At 33.5% G+C, this 16,369-nt stretch overlaps 1 protein-coding gene across 8 annotated transcripts in view; it reads left to right on the forward strand.

The window, feature by feature from the left end:
- The window catches only part of LOC149426413 (long-chain-fatty-acid--CoA ligase 5), a 112,410-nt gene that overhangs the window by 56,813 nt on the left and 39,228 nt on the right, over positions 1-16,369 (forward strand). The window contains exon 1 of one of the 8 annotated variants that reach the window (XM_089651379.1): positions 4,009-4,527. The exons of the other annotated variants lie outside the window; for them this stretch is intronic. Within the exon in view, the coding sequence (XP_089507505.1) occupies positions 4,447-4,527 (81 nt within the window). The 5' untranslated portion in view covers positions 4,009-4,446. Of the gene's footprint in view, positions 1-4,008; positions 4,528-16,369 lie in introns of those variants that run through there. 8 annotated transcript variants of the gene reach the window in all.

Raw genomic sequence — 16,369 nt, forward strand, 5'->3', positions numbered from 1 at the left:
ATACCACGAAACAGTGCATCCATTTTAAACTTATGCATTCAAATCATTGGATTTATTTACTTTGGATATTAATCAGATTAGATGATGTGACGGACAAGTTACATCTGCTTCATGCCTGTCAATGTTTTCAACAATACTTTATGATTCAAATAATTATATACAATACCAGTTTAAGTCCCGGGGTTTACGCAGAGTTTTCGAAATCAGATATTAACAGCAATATTTTCTCTAAAAGGGGATATGGTGGTTTTTTGGAATCTGGAACAGTGACCTTCCTCTTGTTTTGAAGGCCAATTGCGCAAAATTTCATCAATATCGGAATAAAACTGTAGACTTGTATAAAATCAAACCACGCTTATATAAATAGATATTACTAGTATCAAAAAGTGTACGCGGTATGCCTATATGTGTTGTATATTAAAGTTAATATTTCAATTCGACATTGTTAATTTATTAGTATTTTTTAACTTTTACTTCACCGTTTGACGTGTAGGAATGTCAATTCATAGATAAAACCTCCATTTATTATCTTACTTATTTATTGCGTTGTCAATATCGGTTTGGCTATCAACAGCGCGACCGTACTCGTGAAGTCGGTATAAATCATCGGTATCTACCGGTATCTATCTAAGCCCATCGGTGCGATATTGTAAAGTTATAAATTTCATTGTATTAACCGGGAAGAAGTTGGTAACTACTTACATGAGAAGTAACTTTTGAGGGGAGCGATTTTATATTTTGTCAGTTTTTACTAAATCTGATTATCTAACTAAGAAAACAAATTACATTTGGTAAAGTATGCTATTTTTAAGAATTTTTCTTAAGTTATAGTTTTTATTTTTTTTTAAGTTGCAAATTTTAAAAACTATACATCAATAACTTCGCCACTCTCCTACATCCTCCATACATCTCCTACATTCGTACGTCGATCCTCCGATCGACATGCCTGTCAGTTTAAAACCTGCTAATGCACACCTCGATTTTGACGAAGAAGCGACTTCTTCTTCCCGGTTGGTACAGGAAGAGCGCGGATTTTGTACCCTTATTACCAATGTGCACAGTTTATTATACATACCTAACGACTAACTAAAAAATACTTGGTAAACACGCAAACTGGGTAAAATACTTCAAACCACTTTTTTGGAATGTTGCTTTTCAGTGGTTTCATAGAGTTTCAAAGTACAACATGGTAAAGTAATGTTAAATGACTCAGCCTTGACTAAATTTAAGCGTACATTTTTTTGGGTTATTTCCAAAAAATCCTTAGATGAAAATACTCAAACCCCAAGAATGGCAATATTTTACATCACCATTTTGAAAAACACTTTCATATAACTTTTAAATAGTTTTACGAATATATTTTTTATCCGTTATCATTCGTTTTTTATCGTCTCCTGTAAAGCTTTCATTTTGTGGCTTGGAGGTTTTTCCTTATTTACAGTCGACAATATTACGGGCTTACATAACTGTCCATTTTCGTTCAAGTTTGCGAAACACGGCGACATTAAATAAGTACCCAAAATTGATGTTCTTAGAAATAGAATCTCTTAAATTCATGGCAGGTTCATCAAAAATTATTACGTTTTTATGATGTCAGTGAATCCCTAATAATTTATAAGGGAGAGTGTGTGGCTGTACCAAACCAGTTATTTAAAATATGTTGATACTTTTTTGGTGGTGATTTTTCTTAAGGTCTATATTAGGTATATATAGTTATATAATATGAATGACTAAAGGAAATTTAAGATAATGATAAAATCGGAAACAAATATAAACAAAACAAATAATGCGTAGAACTCTATTTTAAAAACAACTTTTCTTTTTTATATTCAATATGTTATTATTCAATTTACTAAAGAAATTAGCTTATTTATGAACAAGTTATCCTGTTCAACTTGTTCAAGTTCTGATGTGTGTTTACTTCAAATTAATGGTAATACGATTATTTAAAAAAAATGTCTCCTCAATTTTCCGTATCTTAACGAAATCGCACGTGGCAAATGAACAAGACTTGTTTAAATGTTTGTAGCGAATTCTTTTGTATGCCTACGAATATCTTTTTTTACATTCTAAACTAAGCCCACACAAACGCGTGACAAGAAGATTTCCTGAACGTTGCGTAAGCCAAATTTTCTATTATTTTCAAGGCGATTTTCCAAGACCAGCCGGTCCGCCAAAATGAGAATACCCATTTTTATTACCATTAATCACTTGACTTTCGTCAAAGCAAACCCGTACATAAATGTCTGTCTTTTTAAAGTGATTTTCGGAGAATAAGCGGAACGCTTTCGTTGGGACTACTTATAAAAACTACAAATACATATTTAAATACTAAACAGATAAAAAAAATTCTTCTGTTTTGTAAAGTTTTTTATCTTTAAAATTATTCTATGCGGCCTCCTTGCTTGAATGGTTACGATCCTTGACTTTGAATCCGGAGGTGGCAGGTTCAAATCCCGACGTGCGCCAAGTAAATTTTATTTGTTAAATTATATAATCAAGCAAAATGATTTTCTTTTTAAATTCACGTTGTTTCACAATTTATTCATCAAAATAATATAGTACCTATATTTACGACACGTTCGCAGAAAATACCCCAAATATCGCGCTGGTGAATGTCCACCATTCGTAATTGAAACGATCCTTGAAATTGCTTTATCCGTGTTTGGTGATCATATCTGAATAACCTCACCTTCCTCTCTCCATCTGCTTCCCCTCCCCGCTACCATAGGTCACAACATACCCATTTGGGGATACCATAGTCTCACTGGCTCCAGACGGTTGGGAGAAGTAGGAACTCTTGTGGAATGCAGTTAACTGAAACAATTGGATTTCATGAATCTTTGATACTTCGAAGATAGAATAATGATTTATTTTTATGTCTAGTGTTGTCGACTGAAAATCATCTTGATTCGTTAGATAGTTAATCCGGGAAAATATTTTTGATATTAGAGAACTCCTATTTATAACTCGTGTTCGTTAGTGTTCTTGTTCGGTCACAACTTCGCCAATTAATCGTGTCCTCACAGTTCTCCGCGGAACAAGTGTAAACTATTGGTCCTCTCATCGCCGCCGTGGTGAGATTTTTATTAGGATCAAAAATGAGAAGCTTCGTAGCTCAACAAATATAGTTTTGCGTTGACATGTCACGTTTCTACATTTTTAATTTATTTTTTAATCCTAACCATTTGTTAAAAAAAGCTTGGGATTAGAAAAGCGATGTCTTTTTCCCTCACATTTTTTTCTGAATTTGATTTTGTAGTCTTTTCTCTTAAAAAACCACAAACCAGTTTATTTATTTCGGAAAATAGGAAAAAAGATCACAGTACTCTATGCCCCTAGACTCCTCCGAGTATTGTAGTAAGTTGTAAATGTAACTCATGTAATACCTTTTTTGGGAATCATCTTGTAATAATTGACATTCGATAGGTACCTACCCGATGATATGATAATCCTACATTAAAACAGATACCTGATCATGTAATGATTATGTGCATTCCGTTATTAAAAGTCGATTACCCTATTTTATATCATATTACCGGCGGTTACTTACGACACGTCAACATAAAATTTTGATCAATAAAGTCTTCACATTATTAGAATTTAAGGGTGCAATTTTGATTATCGATTGGGTTCCAAATGCAGGTGATTGTCCGATTAATGAATTTGACGGTTAATTACCTAAGGAAAGGTGAATGATGATGCTTATAGATTCGTCAGACATAAACTCTTGTATAGAATGGTCTGTAATGCATTAGGATCCGAATAGGTTTTTAGTTTCGACTTACCAATAGGGGTATTTGCCGCCGCACAACAAAAGCGTCTGTTCGTACACCTCTTGTAAATGATTGAAGCAAGTGTGGATCTTGATATTTTTATCCTGCATCTCTGGCTTAGCGTCTTCTGAGGCGTGTGATCTAAGTCGAGCGGATGACTGTTTCGGGTCTTCTGCCAATTTTAGTGGCGAGTTCCTATCATCTGTCCCCTGAAGTCAGTAGTGGTTTTGCCGCCCTCGTCTCCCGAGCGCTTTCCGCCACTTTTCCACCACAATACATTTCGTTATTAGTTGAATTAATCGCGCCGTTAACCGCCGTTTCGGGTTCCGTCGCGGCTCGTTTATCAGTGCGCGCGTTATCGATTCGGTAGCACATTACTTTCATAAGTGTGTTAACCCAAAATTGTTTCTGCGAATTATTTCTCTTCAGATTATTTGAATTTTCAATTCATTTTGTTTTTTCCGTATTACGTAACACGATTCTACTATAATTCTGAAGTGTATTCAATAAGTAATCGTGTTTGTGTGTGGTGGTTGGATTTTGTGTGTTGGAGTGTTCTCAGTGAATATGCGATACAAAATGTATCTACGCTAATGTGATCTTGTTGAAAACACCCAAGACCTTAAGTTAAGAACATTTCTTGTAATAATAGTGAAGTTTCCTGAGGAAGATGCCGTGCTGCGCGTGTTGCAAGTCGGTACCGCCGATCAGGCCGCCGATAGACCTCAACTCTCAAACTGACGTCCTGAGAGTAAGTTACTCATAAAACCCTTAAATCCTCAGTCTTCACCATAATATGTAAATTATGACTGTATTGCTCTTAAAAGCAATTCTTGTGTCAAGTGTCAAGGGAAGTTCTCAACTTCTGAAAGAATTAATTTTGCAAATCTTTTGCCAGTTACACTAGCTGGACCAATTAAACACCCACTTTACTGTGTGAGAAGACTATTCCCGATAGATATAATAATAAGTTGAACTGTAGCGAAAGCTATTAAATCAAACCAAAGCTCTCGTGGAGCCAAAGATAATAATCGCTCGTTCCAATCACATTTTTTTACAGCCACATAAAAGAAGCTGTATCTCAATTATTATGAAGCGTGATCAAATCTTTACAAGCTCATTAAATTGATTGATATCGTTATAAAATAAACGGGATCAACCAGAGAATCGTGTACTATGTTAGTTCCATTCACGTCAGAAAATAATGTCGTAAATTAGTCATCTTTTTCATTCACACTTTTCCACAAAGAGGCACAGGGCTGAGATCTGGGACAGACCGTGTCTGACCGATACATGGTTCATAGCTCCTACTATTAAACTGTCTCACAGCGGGCCAAGAATCTTGACGTGTTTTTTTTCATCGCACTTTGTCCTGTAGTTTCAGACACATTGTGAGTCTTTCCTGTTCCTCATGTTGGAAAATCTGATACAATACATAATGTATGATTTTACGTTTTTCTATTTTGGTTGATTTTTGGTTATCTTTCACTCACATTTTCTTTTGCATCAAAGTTTATATTACGCTGCTTCAGGATCGTTAGTCAACTTGCATTGTTTACTCCCATATTCATAATATTAATATATTTCCAATGACCACATCTAACATCACGACATGTTACGTAAACAAGCGATAGAAGTAGTGGTGTAGCTTCCATCCCTCGTCAGTCAGAAATCAATTATTTTTTTCTTAGGTCACAAATACCCAGCCGCATGTTAAAATAACATAGGTGTTGACTCATTTCATTACAGTCACTATATCCTACATAATAATATGTAGGTCCCACACACATATCCCACATTCCAATATACATTCTTCTGAAACCAAATTTGATATCACCAAAGTGAAAAAAATATTCTTTTCAGGAAAAGTTTTTTCAGAATTATAAAAGTATTTTTTTTATCCAAAGACAGCCGCAATATCGTTATTGATATTGTCTAAAAAATATTCCAGAACCTTTTTTATTCCCAATATACACGGGAGAAAACTTACTGATATAAAATATTGATAATTTATTAAAAATCTTCTCAAATTATTAGTAATCCTGTTAAAAACGGAACACATACCATAAACGAATAAATTGATAGGTTTCATGTTAAAACTTTAGTAAAAAAGGAATGTATTACCGCGACATCGGGACACGTGTTCATAAAAATCATTACATTTTTGCATTTTGTCACTATATATTATCAGGGTAAACGCAGGTGTACGGACACGTGTTCCAATATATTCGGAAAGTACTAACATTTTATTAAGAAAAGGCCTCCTGTCCCGTTTTTAATAAATTACCAATACCATAGACATATGAATATTAGTAGACCTGCCCTAAGTGATTAAAAGCGTATTATTCCCCACTCCCCATACCGGTTCCATTGGAGCCGGCTGGGCTCGCGTATGGCTTCCCGTGAATCTTGAGAATGTGACGTCATCATTCTTGTTCGAACTAGCGTCGAGCTATGGTCGAGGCATTTTATGAAATAACACGGCAAAATAGTGGCTTGTGATATGAAAACTTGTAAAAATATATGTGAAAAAGAGAATAAACCCAATTGTCTTATTACATTCCATATGTAAGCATCATTTTAAGCTTATTCACGTCGTATAATATGAATCAGTTGTAGAAACCTCACACTGAAGGCAGAAAATTTGCTTACGCAGATGACATCGCCGTCACAGCTCAAGCCAAAACCCTTAAAGCAGCAGAAGATATCCTCAATTCTGACCTAAAGGCTTTGGAAGAATATTTCCTCAATTGGCGACTAAAGCCAAATGGGTCGAAAACAGTTGCGACAGCTTTTCATCTTAGCAATTCACAAGCGGATGCCAAACTCTGTGTTCAGTTTGATGGAAAAAATATTTACCATGACCCCCACCCCCGCTATCTCGGAGTTACTTTGGACAGGAGCTTGAACTACCGGCAACACATGGAAACAGTGGGTAAAAAAACCAGGACAAGGCTTAACTTAGTTAATAAGCTAGCTGGAACTAGCTGGGGATGCGACGCCAACACGCTCAGAACAGCATCCATTGCCCTGGTTTTCTCAACGGCTGAATACTGTGCTCCAGTATGGGCTAGAAGCGCCCACACTTCCATGGTAGACGTTCAGCTTAATGCCACAATGCGAACCATCAGCGGGACTTTAAAATCTACTCCTCTCCCTTGGCTCCCCGTACTTGCAAACATAACCCCGCCAAACATCAGGCGAGAAATTGCAACACTGAGGGAATACAAGAAGGCGCTGCAAAAAAGCGCAATACCTCTACACGAAGATGTCGTCTCCCACCCGGCATGCCGCTTGAAGTCCCGAAAGCCCTTCTGGGCGGAAGGAGAGAGGCTCCTCCGACTACCTCTCACCCCAGAAGATAGGTGGAAACTTGAGTGGCAAACGGCCAACGTGGGAAATGCCCATCTCATACAGGACCCCACCGAGAGACAGCCTGGGTTCTCACTGCCTCGCAAAACCTGGTCCGCCATCAATAGGTTAAGGTGCTCCCATAGCCGCTGTGCCCACATGATGCACAGATGGGGCCTTAAAGAGTCGGCGATGTGTGAATGTGGTGCGGTGCAGACTACCGAACATGTGGTCAACGAATGCCCGCTCCATTCATTCCCCGGCGGGATTGATGAGGTCCACATGGCGACGCCTGAGGCCCTAAAATGGCTCGCAGATCTAGATGTCCCCCTCTGACCCCCCACCATACGAAAGAAGAAGAAGTTGTAGAAACATATATTATCACATCGAGCCAACATTGGTCGAATGTAGCGATTCTCAAAAATTATGGAAGTAAATTATGAACACTTATAAAAGTGTCTTAACAAAATATTCGACTCTGAAAATAGAAGAATTTTTTTTTGCCGAATTTGGACTTCGCAAATTTGTTCATAACGTGGCAAGTAATTTGCGCTCCCATGTAAAAATTTCTATTCATTCAAAAGCAGATTTTACTTTTAAGAACTAAATGGTGATATTATAATGCGAGATGCCTATATACTGTCAGATTGATTTATTGACGAATCACAGTCAGCTTTACCGCCTTCGTTCTTCAACAGTTGATTTTACCCCTCACCTTTAATTTCTAGTCTATATATTCATATGTCTGTGACCAATACTTATTTTTATCCGTGTACGAGTTGAGGGAGACGCATCATGCATAAGCATACAATCATGCTATTGAAGATAACAAATAATTATAAGTCGCCTGAAATATCAATACAAAATGAAAATATCTCCCGATTAAAAATAAATGCCGCCAACGGGAATTGAACCCGTACCTTCTGATGTCCGGTCAGGTTCTATGAACCACTGAGCTATGTCGGCTTATTTCCAACCCGCCAAATGATTCAATATGTACTAGTACCCCAATCAAAAATTACTGCTTATTATTTTTTTTTCACCTGTAAACATACAACTTTATTTTATTTACTTTAGATTTATTTATTTGTTGTTACTCGGGAGATATTTTGAATTTGTATTGATATTTCAGGCGACTAATTATTTCTTATAAGTATTTTTTTATCCTTTATGCTATGCATAAAACCTTGTCTTATAAACATTAGTTTATCATTACAAACTAATAATGCTGTTGAAGACTTGTATATCTCAGTTATTTTAATTAGATTTTATGCATCCATTGCCAGAGTGTACAAAGGTGTTTTGACCAATTTGAACTGAATAAATTAATCGTTAAAATAATTATTAAAAAAATAGTTGATATTAAAAACGAAACATTTTTGCTGTGATAGTAATATGTCACACACCTATTTAATACTTGATGTGCAACACAGGTGTGTTGCACATCAAGTATCGCATCTTAAATCGCCATCGCTTCTGAGTTTATATCTGTCATCGATCAACCCTACAATGTTTGCAATAATAATATCTTATAAAATGTTTAAATTTAACTTAACGTGTATATATATAACTTTAACTATTCTATTTGCATTTATTGCAACAGTTGCATTGTTGAGTTCCATTGTTCACAGTCCCATTGTCATTTGTCCGATTTAATTAAAAATAACGATCGATTAGTTCATTACCTATCTTCTATCTTCGTAATGGCTCCAGCCTTTTACATGAATTATTTTTGAACCATATTATATCAAAATATCTTTATCTAATTAATGTTTGCTTTTTCATATCAGTTAAACCCCTGCTGATATCTTATTTCAGCTGATTTCATGAACAGGTCATAAAATTACTGAAGCTTTCAGTATCAGCATTAATTCACATAATATTATTGAGTATTACAGAATATCGTAATTTGACAACAATTACATAAGTGCAAATGTGTGCTTTCTAAATTTTGTCTGCGTTTATTTGCCATCCCGAATATCTGTCAGATTTAATTTGAAATGACTCACCTCCAGTTGCATTTGTGTTTTACCTAATTTGATTTACTTATCTAACGATCATGTCTTGTACGCTTCTTCATCTGTTTACTCTATTCAATGATTCATTTATCATGCTCGTATACTTGCTAACCGTGACAATTAAATGGCCATGGTGATGCATATAATATATGTATTATGGGGGATACAAGATTACCTGAGCATTAATTAACTAACCATTATCTCTGAATACATAAAAGGCGTGACGAGAAGTGCAATGTATCTGTAAGATGCCCTGCATTGCCTTAGCTTCTACTTGCACATAATACAGCAAGTATTTTCGACTAGTCACTGCTGACACATAAATAAACACAGAAACTTAAATATGTTTGTAGGTAAATATTTTAAGATCAGTATTGTATATGGAATGAGAGAGATGGGATAGGTCAAGTATCATGCCACATTTATACTATATTTTTTCAAAGTCACAAGAAAAGCATCACAGCTATTTTCTGTCAGACATAACATTAATGCACGACGTGTTTTTGACGTGTGAATGTGGAGCTCAGCGTTGGTTCTGTTTGGTTCTTGAAATCAAGAGCGGTGTTTTATTTTAGTGAGGCTGACAAGACAAGTCAAGTTAGTATTATCCAATCACACATTTAAAAGTCACGAGAAAAGTCACGCTTAAAATCCTGTCACACATAATGCATAAGAGCACGTGCTTTTGACTTGTGACTTATGACACCTATCAATAGTTCTGGAGATATTCGAAGAGAGTTTATTTGAAGAGCAGCAGATTATGTTGTTTTTATTGGTGGCGTGTGATTAATTGGTTTGGCGCCAGTCCATTGCCACCAGATTATTATCAATACTCGTACATAAAGAGAACGGAAGTCAATGCCAGATATTATTAGAAGCAAATATTGCATCTTCCTTGTTTATACAATGTCAGATAAAATTACTCTGCATTTCCATTAGTTTTAGTATTTGTTTTGTGAATAATGGAACAAATATTATTTTATCTTTGTTTGATGTTCAACGGAATATTTAGAATAATGAATTTTGTATTATTAGGATTAGGATTATTGTATGGATCTATTATGTTATCTTAATGTGATGATCATAATAGAAATACTTTTTTACTTCAACACACTTAGCGAAATGCTTTTATTTTTATTGTGTTACTAGCACAAACCCGTGAAAAATCACGGGATGTTATAATTACAGACTGTCAAAAACATTTATCTTTTTATCTAGTTTTTTTTATTATTTTTATTGAGAAAATAATTAGTGACTACAGAATTTTATCTATTGAATGAACACCGTTAGTAAACTTTAGAAAACACTAATGAATTCAGATTTATATCTGTCAAAAATGTAAATAAAGGAAATATTAGTACAATTATTATAATTTATGAAAATAAAATCATTGTGATACCTACTTTTTCGCACGATATGATTGATGGGTACTTATAAATTTCATTTCAAAATTAATAGTTCACTGAACATGAAAATTCACTGAGAATTTTGAAATGAACCTGAGGGCGCTGAGCCTTGTTTACATATTTGTTTCTGTAAGCGTTACTCAACGGTTCTCACATACCATTTTATAACGCTTTGGTATGGCACAATCTAAGGGTATTAGTATTATGAACATATTTTAATTTTATAAATACTTTTTTCACAGTATGTTTTGTGTAGCTTTCAATTTGTTAGATTTTATTTTAGTAAGTGTTCTCTACGACAAAATACACTCAATGAAATAATGTTATTTTCTCACTTAAAATGTAAAAAATATATGATTTTTTTCAGTTCTCACCTGCACCAAAACTCGTAAATATTATAATTTAGGTATTACATTATAAAACGGATGCAATAAGTTTTTCTTGAGGTACGAAAACGCATGTGTAGGTAGGTATCTGTTGTGTTGACAGATTTTGCGATTTCCTCCGCTGGTTAAGTCAGAGCTTTTATATAATTCGCATGAATTATGTAAACTTTTTTCAGTCATTGCGTCCTCGTAAGCGGGGCTGCCGCCCTCGGCACCGCGCCGCCCACGCGCCGTGCTTGGGCGGGGGCCAAGTATCACGATGTACGCCGGGAGCGCGACTGACATCCGAGGCAAACGTCTTCAATTAGACACCCCTTAATGTCGGACCTTCTCGTCCCACTATGAAGTGAAACATCTGCGATCCTTATCCAGTTGACATGAGATAATTTAATAAAACAGGCAATAAATTTGCGGATAAAGTACCTATTACGGGTGCCCTAGTCTCTCCGGCATTTAGCGGTCTCAAGTAAACTTGTTTATTTTATCGGTAATTAAACGTTTAAATAACATTATCAATTGGTGGACCGTTACATATTTGTGTAGATGGGTTTTAGTGATGCTGTGGCTACTGCTTATAATAATTATCTTAATCGCTGGATCGTTTGAGTTCTTCGAAATCAGGTTTGGCAATAAAATGTGTAGGTCATGGAACGTGGATCGTGGCTGATTCACCGTTTGAGTATATTCCCGGTTGACATCATTTTATTAGACAATGAACACAAGTATAAAATAATGTTATTCCTCCAAGTATAAAAGGATAATTGAACATATTAAAAATTAAAAAACATTCTATTCATAAACCATTCAACCACAATTTGCAATAAATTACTTTTTGATCTTAATTTTACGTAATAATTATTCTGATACGGACATGTGTCTAGTATACAAATATATTTTACGAATAAAAAAAAGAAAAATAAAAGAAAAAAGAACTTCATCAATAGTGATTGTGATATTTTCAATACTGAAGACATCAACATGATCCAACCGAAAAGTTTAAAATTATAAACATTTACGTGGGCAGACAGCTTTCAGCATTTTTCGCTTTAAAATTATTGCATACATAAAATATTGCATTAAAATCCGTGTGGTTTTTATATTTGTTTGATTTTGAACTATAAGGAGAAAAAATAATACAGATGAAACCATCCAAACTGTATAATTACTATGAAAAACGATAAAAGATTTATAATTTTCCTATGAAATTCCAAATTGTAACCTTATTGACAAAATCATCAAGATTTTTAATACCTATGACGCACAGAAAACAATGCTTCTTTATCGTAATATCAAGAAGAACTATCTACTTTAAATTCGCGAACATTCAAATACTATTATCTCAGCTTGATAATTTCTAGGTTAGATTGTTTTAACGAGAGCGCGCGTGCACATAATATCTTTCTTTGTTCCGAGATGCAGAACTACGAGTACCATTAGTAATGCCACTCTGATTGTGCTCTTAAGTGCACTTACGCCTGACGTCGACATTTTCCACGTGAATATAGTTAAATTTGAAATGCTATTAATTAACTAACGAGTATCAACTGATAATGTATTATACATTTGTTAGTAATTCTGTAAGTGCAACTACATGTAAAATAATAAAAATCATACCACCCATTGCATAATATTTTTTTACCAAACCTAAGTTTTCTTTTTTTAATATGTTTATTAAAAAAATATGATAATGTTACATTATTTATAGAAAATATTAACAATGTAAATAGTCATCATATCACATAATGTATTCATAAGATTACCATCATAATAAAAAAATGATCATGCACAAGAATTTAATTATTTTTTTTTACAAAATATTGGTAGGTTAGTGCAATCTCATTTATCCAATAAAGTATAATACACATACCTACACATCTACAAATAAAATTGAGAATAACTTTAATTGTTTTTTTCGTTGCTTTGGTTTCGGTGTTAATTCGGGTATTTATGAAATCTCAATAAGGTTTAAGTAGCTATAATACGTGGGCCACCAGAACGATTGAACATATATTTTGAGCTCCATTTCGATGTCTGTCATAAACATAATAAGTAATAATAATACTGTCACAATACACAAGATTTCCTGAGTTGTTCTTTGTTTATTCATTTAAAACAAACTATTTTATTGATTCCCCTATCCAACGGCTACATAGGATTGGAAATAAATTCAGTTCCGTTCATATATTCACTAATTCAACAATGAAATTAATATCAGAAATTTCTAACATTTTGTTTCGCTAACATTACTCTATAATAATCTGTAACTTACCTTTTTTGTGTAAATATTTACCATATACCTTACTTTTTACTTTTAATGTTGAATTTTTATGTTTACTCCAGGTAGGTTTCAAATCCTTTTCTCTCTTTTTTGTATGTGTTGTACTTACGTGTATTACTTTGATGATTCATCATTTTTTTATACTCTACTGTTGCTGTACTTCCAATATATATAAATTTAATTTGAAATCCCGTTCACGCAGCTGGTAATAAAACTATTATTGTTATTAATTGTACTATGTAAAAGCTCGAAGGGCGTAAAAAATAAACGTTTTTAAAATATTTGCACTCCGGTGGGTGTCTGGTGTATGCTTAAATAATTATTACTTTGATTGATTAAAAAAATCTATTTATTCCACGGTTGTTAAATTTTCCATTCACAAAAGACGTTGTTGTTCTTTCAATGTTTATTATGCCAAACACCCACCGGAGTAAAAATATTTGTAAACGTTTTTGACAGACATCCAAATGTAGCTCAAAATATCTGTTCATTCCTGCAGGTGTTCCACGAATTCTAGACGAGAACGTCGGTCATGACATAATAATAATAATAAATGTTTTATTATCTTCCTTTTTTGTAACACATTGTGAGTTAATGATATCCTCACTGGGCTCTCCCGTGCTGAGGATGCATTTAAATATCATTAAAATTTAGGAGTACGGATAGTATTACGAAATTATAGTTATATAGTGTGTTTTCTGAAATAATTATAAATACCATCAGATAATGTATTACTTTGGTTTTATGCTTTTATGTTTTATACTTATGCTTGGCCCTGCTGGCTGTTTTTTGATGGGCTTCGCCCAATTTTGTAAAGTTCGCCGATGGAGTTTTGCCCCTTTGTATGTACAACAGCAATTATTAAAATGTTTGCAAAAAATTAATCATCACTATTCATTTTTATATCCAACTAAAAATCAGTACATATGTCTTAGGACGGGTTGTTTCGGAGAATTTGAACAATTCTTCAAATTTCAAAGTTAATTTTCAGGTTCTGTGAAAGATTTTTTCAAATTCTATTTTTATTTCAGTTCTGTCAAGCAACTACCCTATGCTGCTATAATAACAGAACTTGAATAGGACTTTCACAGAACCCGGAAATCAACATTGAAATTTGATGAATTGTTCAAATCCTCCGAAACAACCCGTCCTTAATGTTGTATTACTTCCTTCATTTGAAATTCACTGGACGAATAATAACTAATTTATACTAAGAAACAAACTCCCGTCAACTAAGAAATTTACTTCTAATCAGAACTGAAGAATTTAAATAACGCAGCTTAAAATGCGTATTTTTACATAAAATTCTAGTTTCCCCCCTAACTTCTCATATAGCAATTTTTAACGATTGCCACCAGATTATGATCAATACTCGATATTATGAGAAGCAAATATTGCATCCTCCTTGTTTACACAATGTCAGATGAAATTACTCTGTATTTCCATTCATTTTTGTATTTTTTTTGTGAATAATGGAACACATATTATTTTATCTTTGTATCAATCGGTAACCGGATAAATCATCACAATGATAATTCATCACATCTTTAAAAAGTCATGGAAAGTTATGAAACAAAAACTTTATTAACTGGGTTATGTAGGTTAGGTTAGGTTAAAAAAATCATCGTTCCTAATGACTTATCACTTTTTAAAAGTGTGTTGAATTGTCACTGTGTTGAGTTATCATGGAACCGTTATGTTTGAACGTTAAAAAATTCCACACTTCATAAAAGATTTCATACTTTATTTTTCTGAAACAAAATTCTTCTTGGAAAATAGAAAAATTGGTCTGAAAATGGTCGGAATTTTTTTAAAGATATATTATAGTGGTGAATACATGTCGTACAAAGCATGGTTTTTTTACCGGTCACCGAAAATATGTACTTTGAGTGAGATATTTTAGCATGGGTCGCGTGGGGGAAATCCCTAATTCGGGAATGTATTTCTTGAACTTCAGTACGTGTTCACAATATCTCGTTGTCAATAAATAATATGAATACAATAAAATTAAACGAATATAATCACGTAACACTAATTAGGTACCTACCTAACTATTGTGAAATGTAGATTAAATAATTATTAGAGTTCGTATGTATGTACCTATCTGAAATGCAAGTTTTTTTTTTAATTTAATTTTTTTTATTTATTTAAGGAAAAAAACACAGATACAGACAGTAAGTAAAAGATAATTTTATAAAATAATAACTTGAGAATTCGCCTGCATCCTAACTATTTCTCACAGATTGACTTGGTAGAGTATATATTTATTATTTAGTTATTTACACTTTAATATTATTATATAATTTAAAATAAAGTTTTATTGTTTATTAATTATTACCGAAGTCATTCTATAACCTTCTTGCTAATAAGCGTGCTTTAAATTCTACACAACTGATAAACAGCCATTTTCCACATATTAGTGGTTTTCATCTGTAAAATTTAAAACATGTTAGTAAGGCCCTTAGTCCTTTTTTGTATATTAACTTTGATGAAATTTGATGAATTATTCAAGTTCTGTGAAACAACAAACCGTCCCTAGCCGGTTTCTCTTCTGAGGATTTTATCGCCTGAAAAGTTTGAGTATAGCTACTCCTACCTCGATCTTTGAGCTTTTAACTTATTGCGAAGTTGCTCCATTTTGTGAATGATCCATTATGAACTATTCTCGGCGTGTGAATGTAACACTTGTGTTTGGTTTGATTGGGTGAACATGCATTCAATGTATAGAACACGAGAAGATTCAAAAGATGGTCTATTTTGATTGGATGAACTGTACGATGTTGCTCACTAAACGAAGTTAATTAGTTCTTTAACGAGTCACACGATATTTTTATCAGCCTGCTGGATTAAAATACGCTTACATATTAATAATTAAATATATTAATTAAGAAAAAGAAATTTAAAATTATATAAAATAAATAAAATCTTTTTTCGGTAATATTTGCGTCTTGCGTAACTCTGGTCCAGTGAACTCAAATTTGCTTTGAATTTAAGTGACATTTTCAAAATTATAACTGGTTATGTGAATAATTCCGACCTACCGATAATATAATATTTTAACGGAAAATTAATAGTGTCATCTTCTGGTCTGCGTTAGTATTTACATAATTTCTTAGATTATATTTATTTGAATATTGTATTTTATTTTTAACCT

Source organism: Hesperophylax consimilis, chromosome 1 (assembly GCF_061612785.1).
Source record: "Hesperophylax consimilis isolate HC1 chromosome 1, BYU_Hcon_1.0, whole genome shotgun sequence".
Classification (NCBI taxonomy): Eukaryota; Metazoa; Arthropoda; class Insecta; order Trichoptera; family Limnephilidae; genus Hesperophylax; species Hesperophylax consimilis.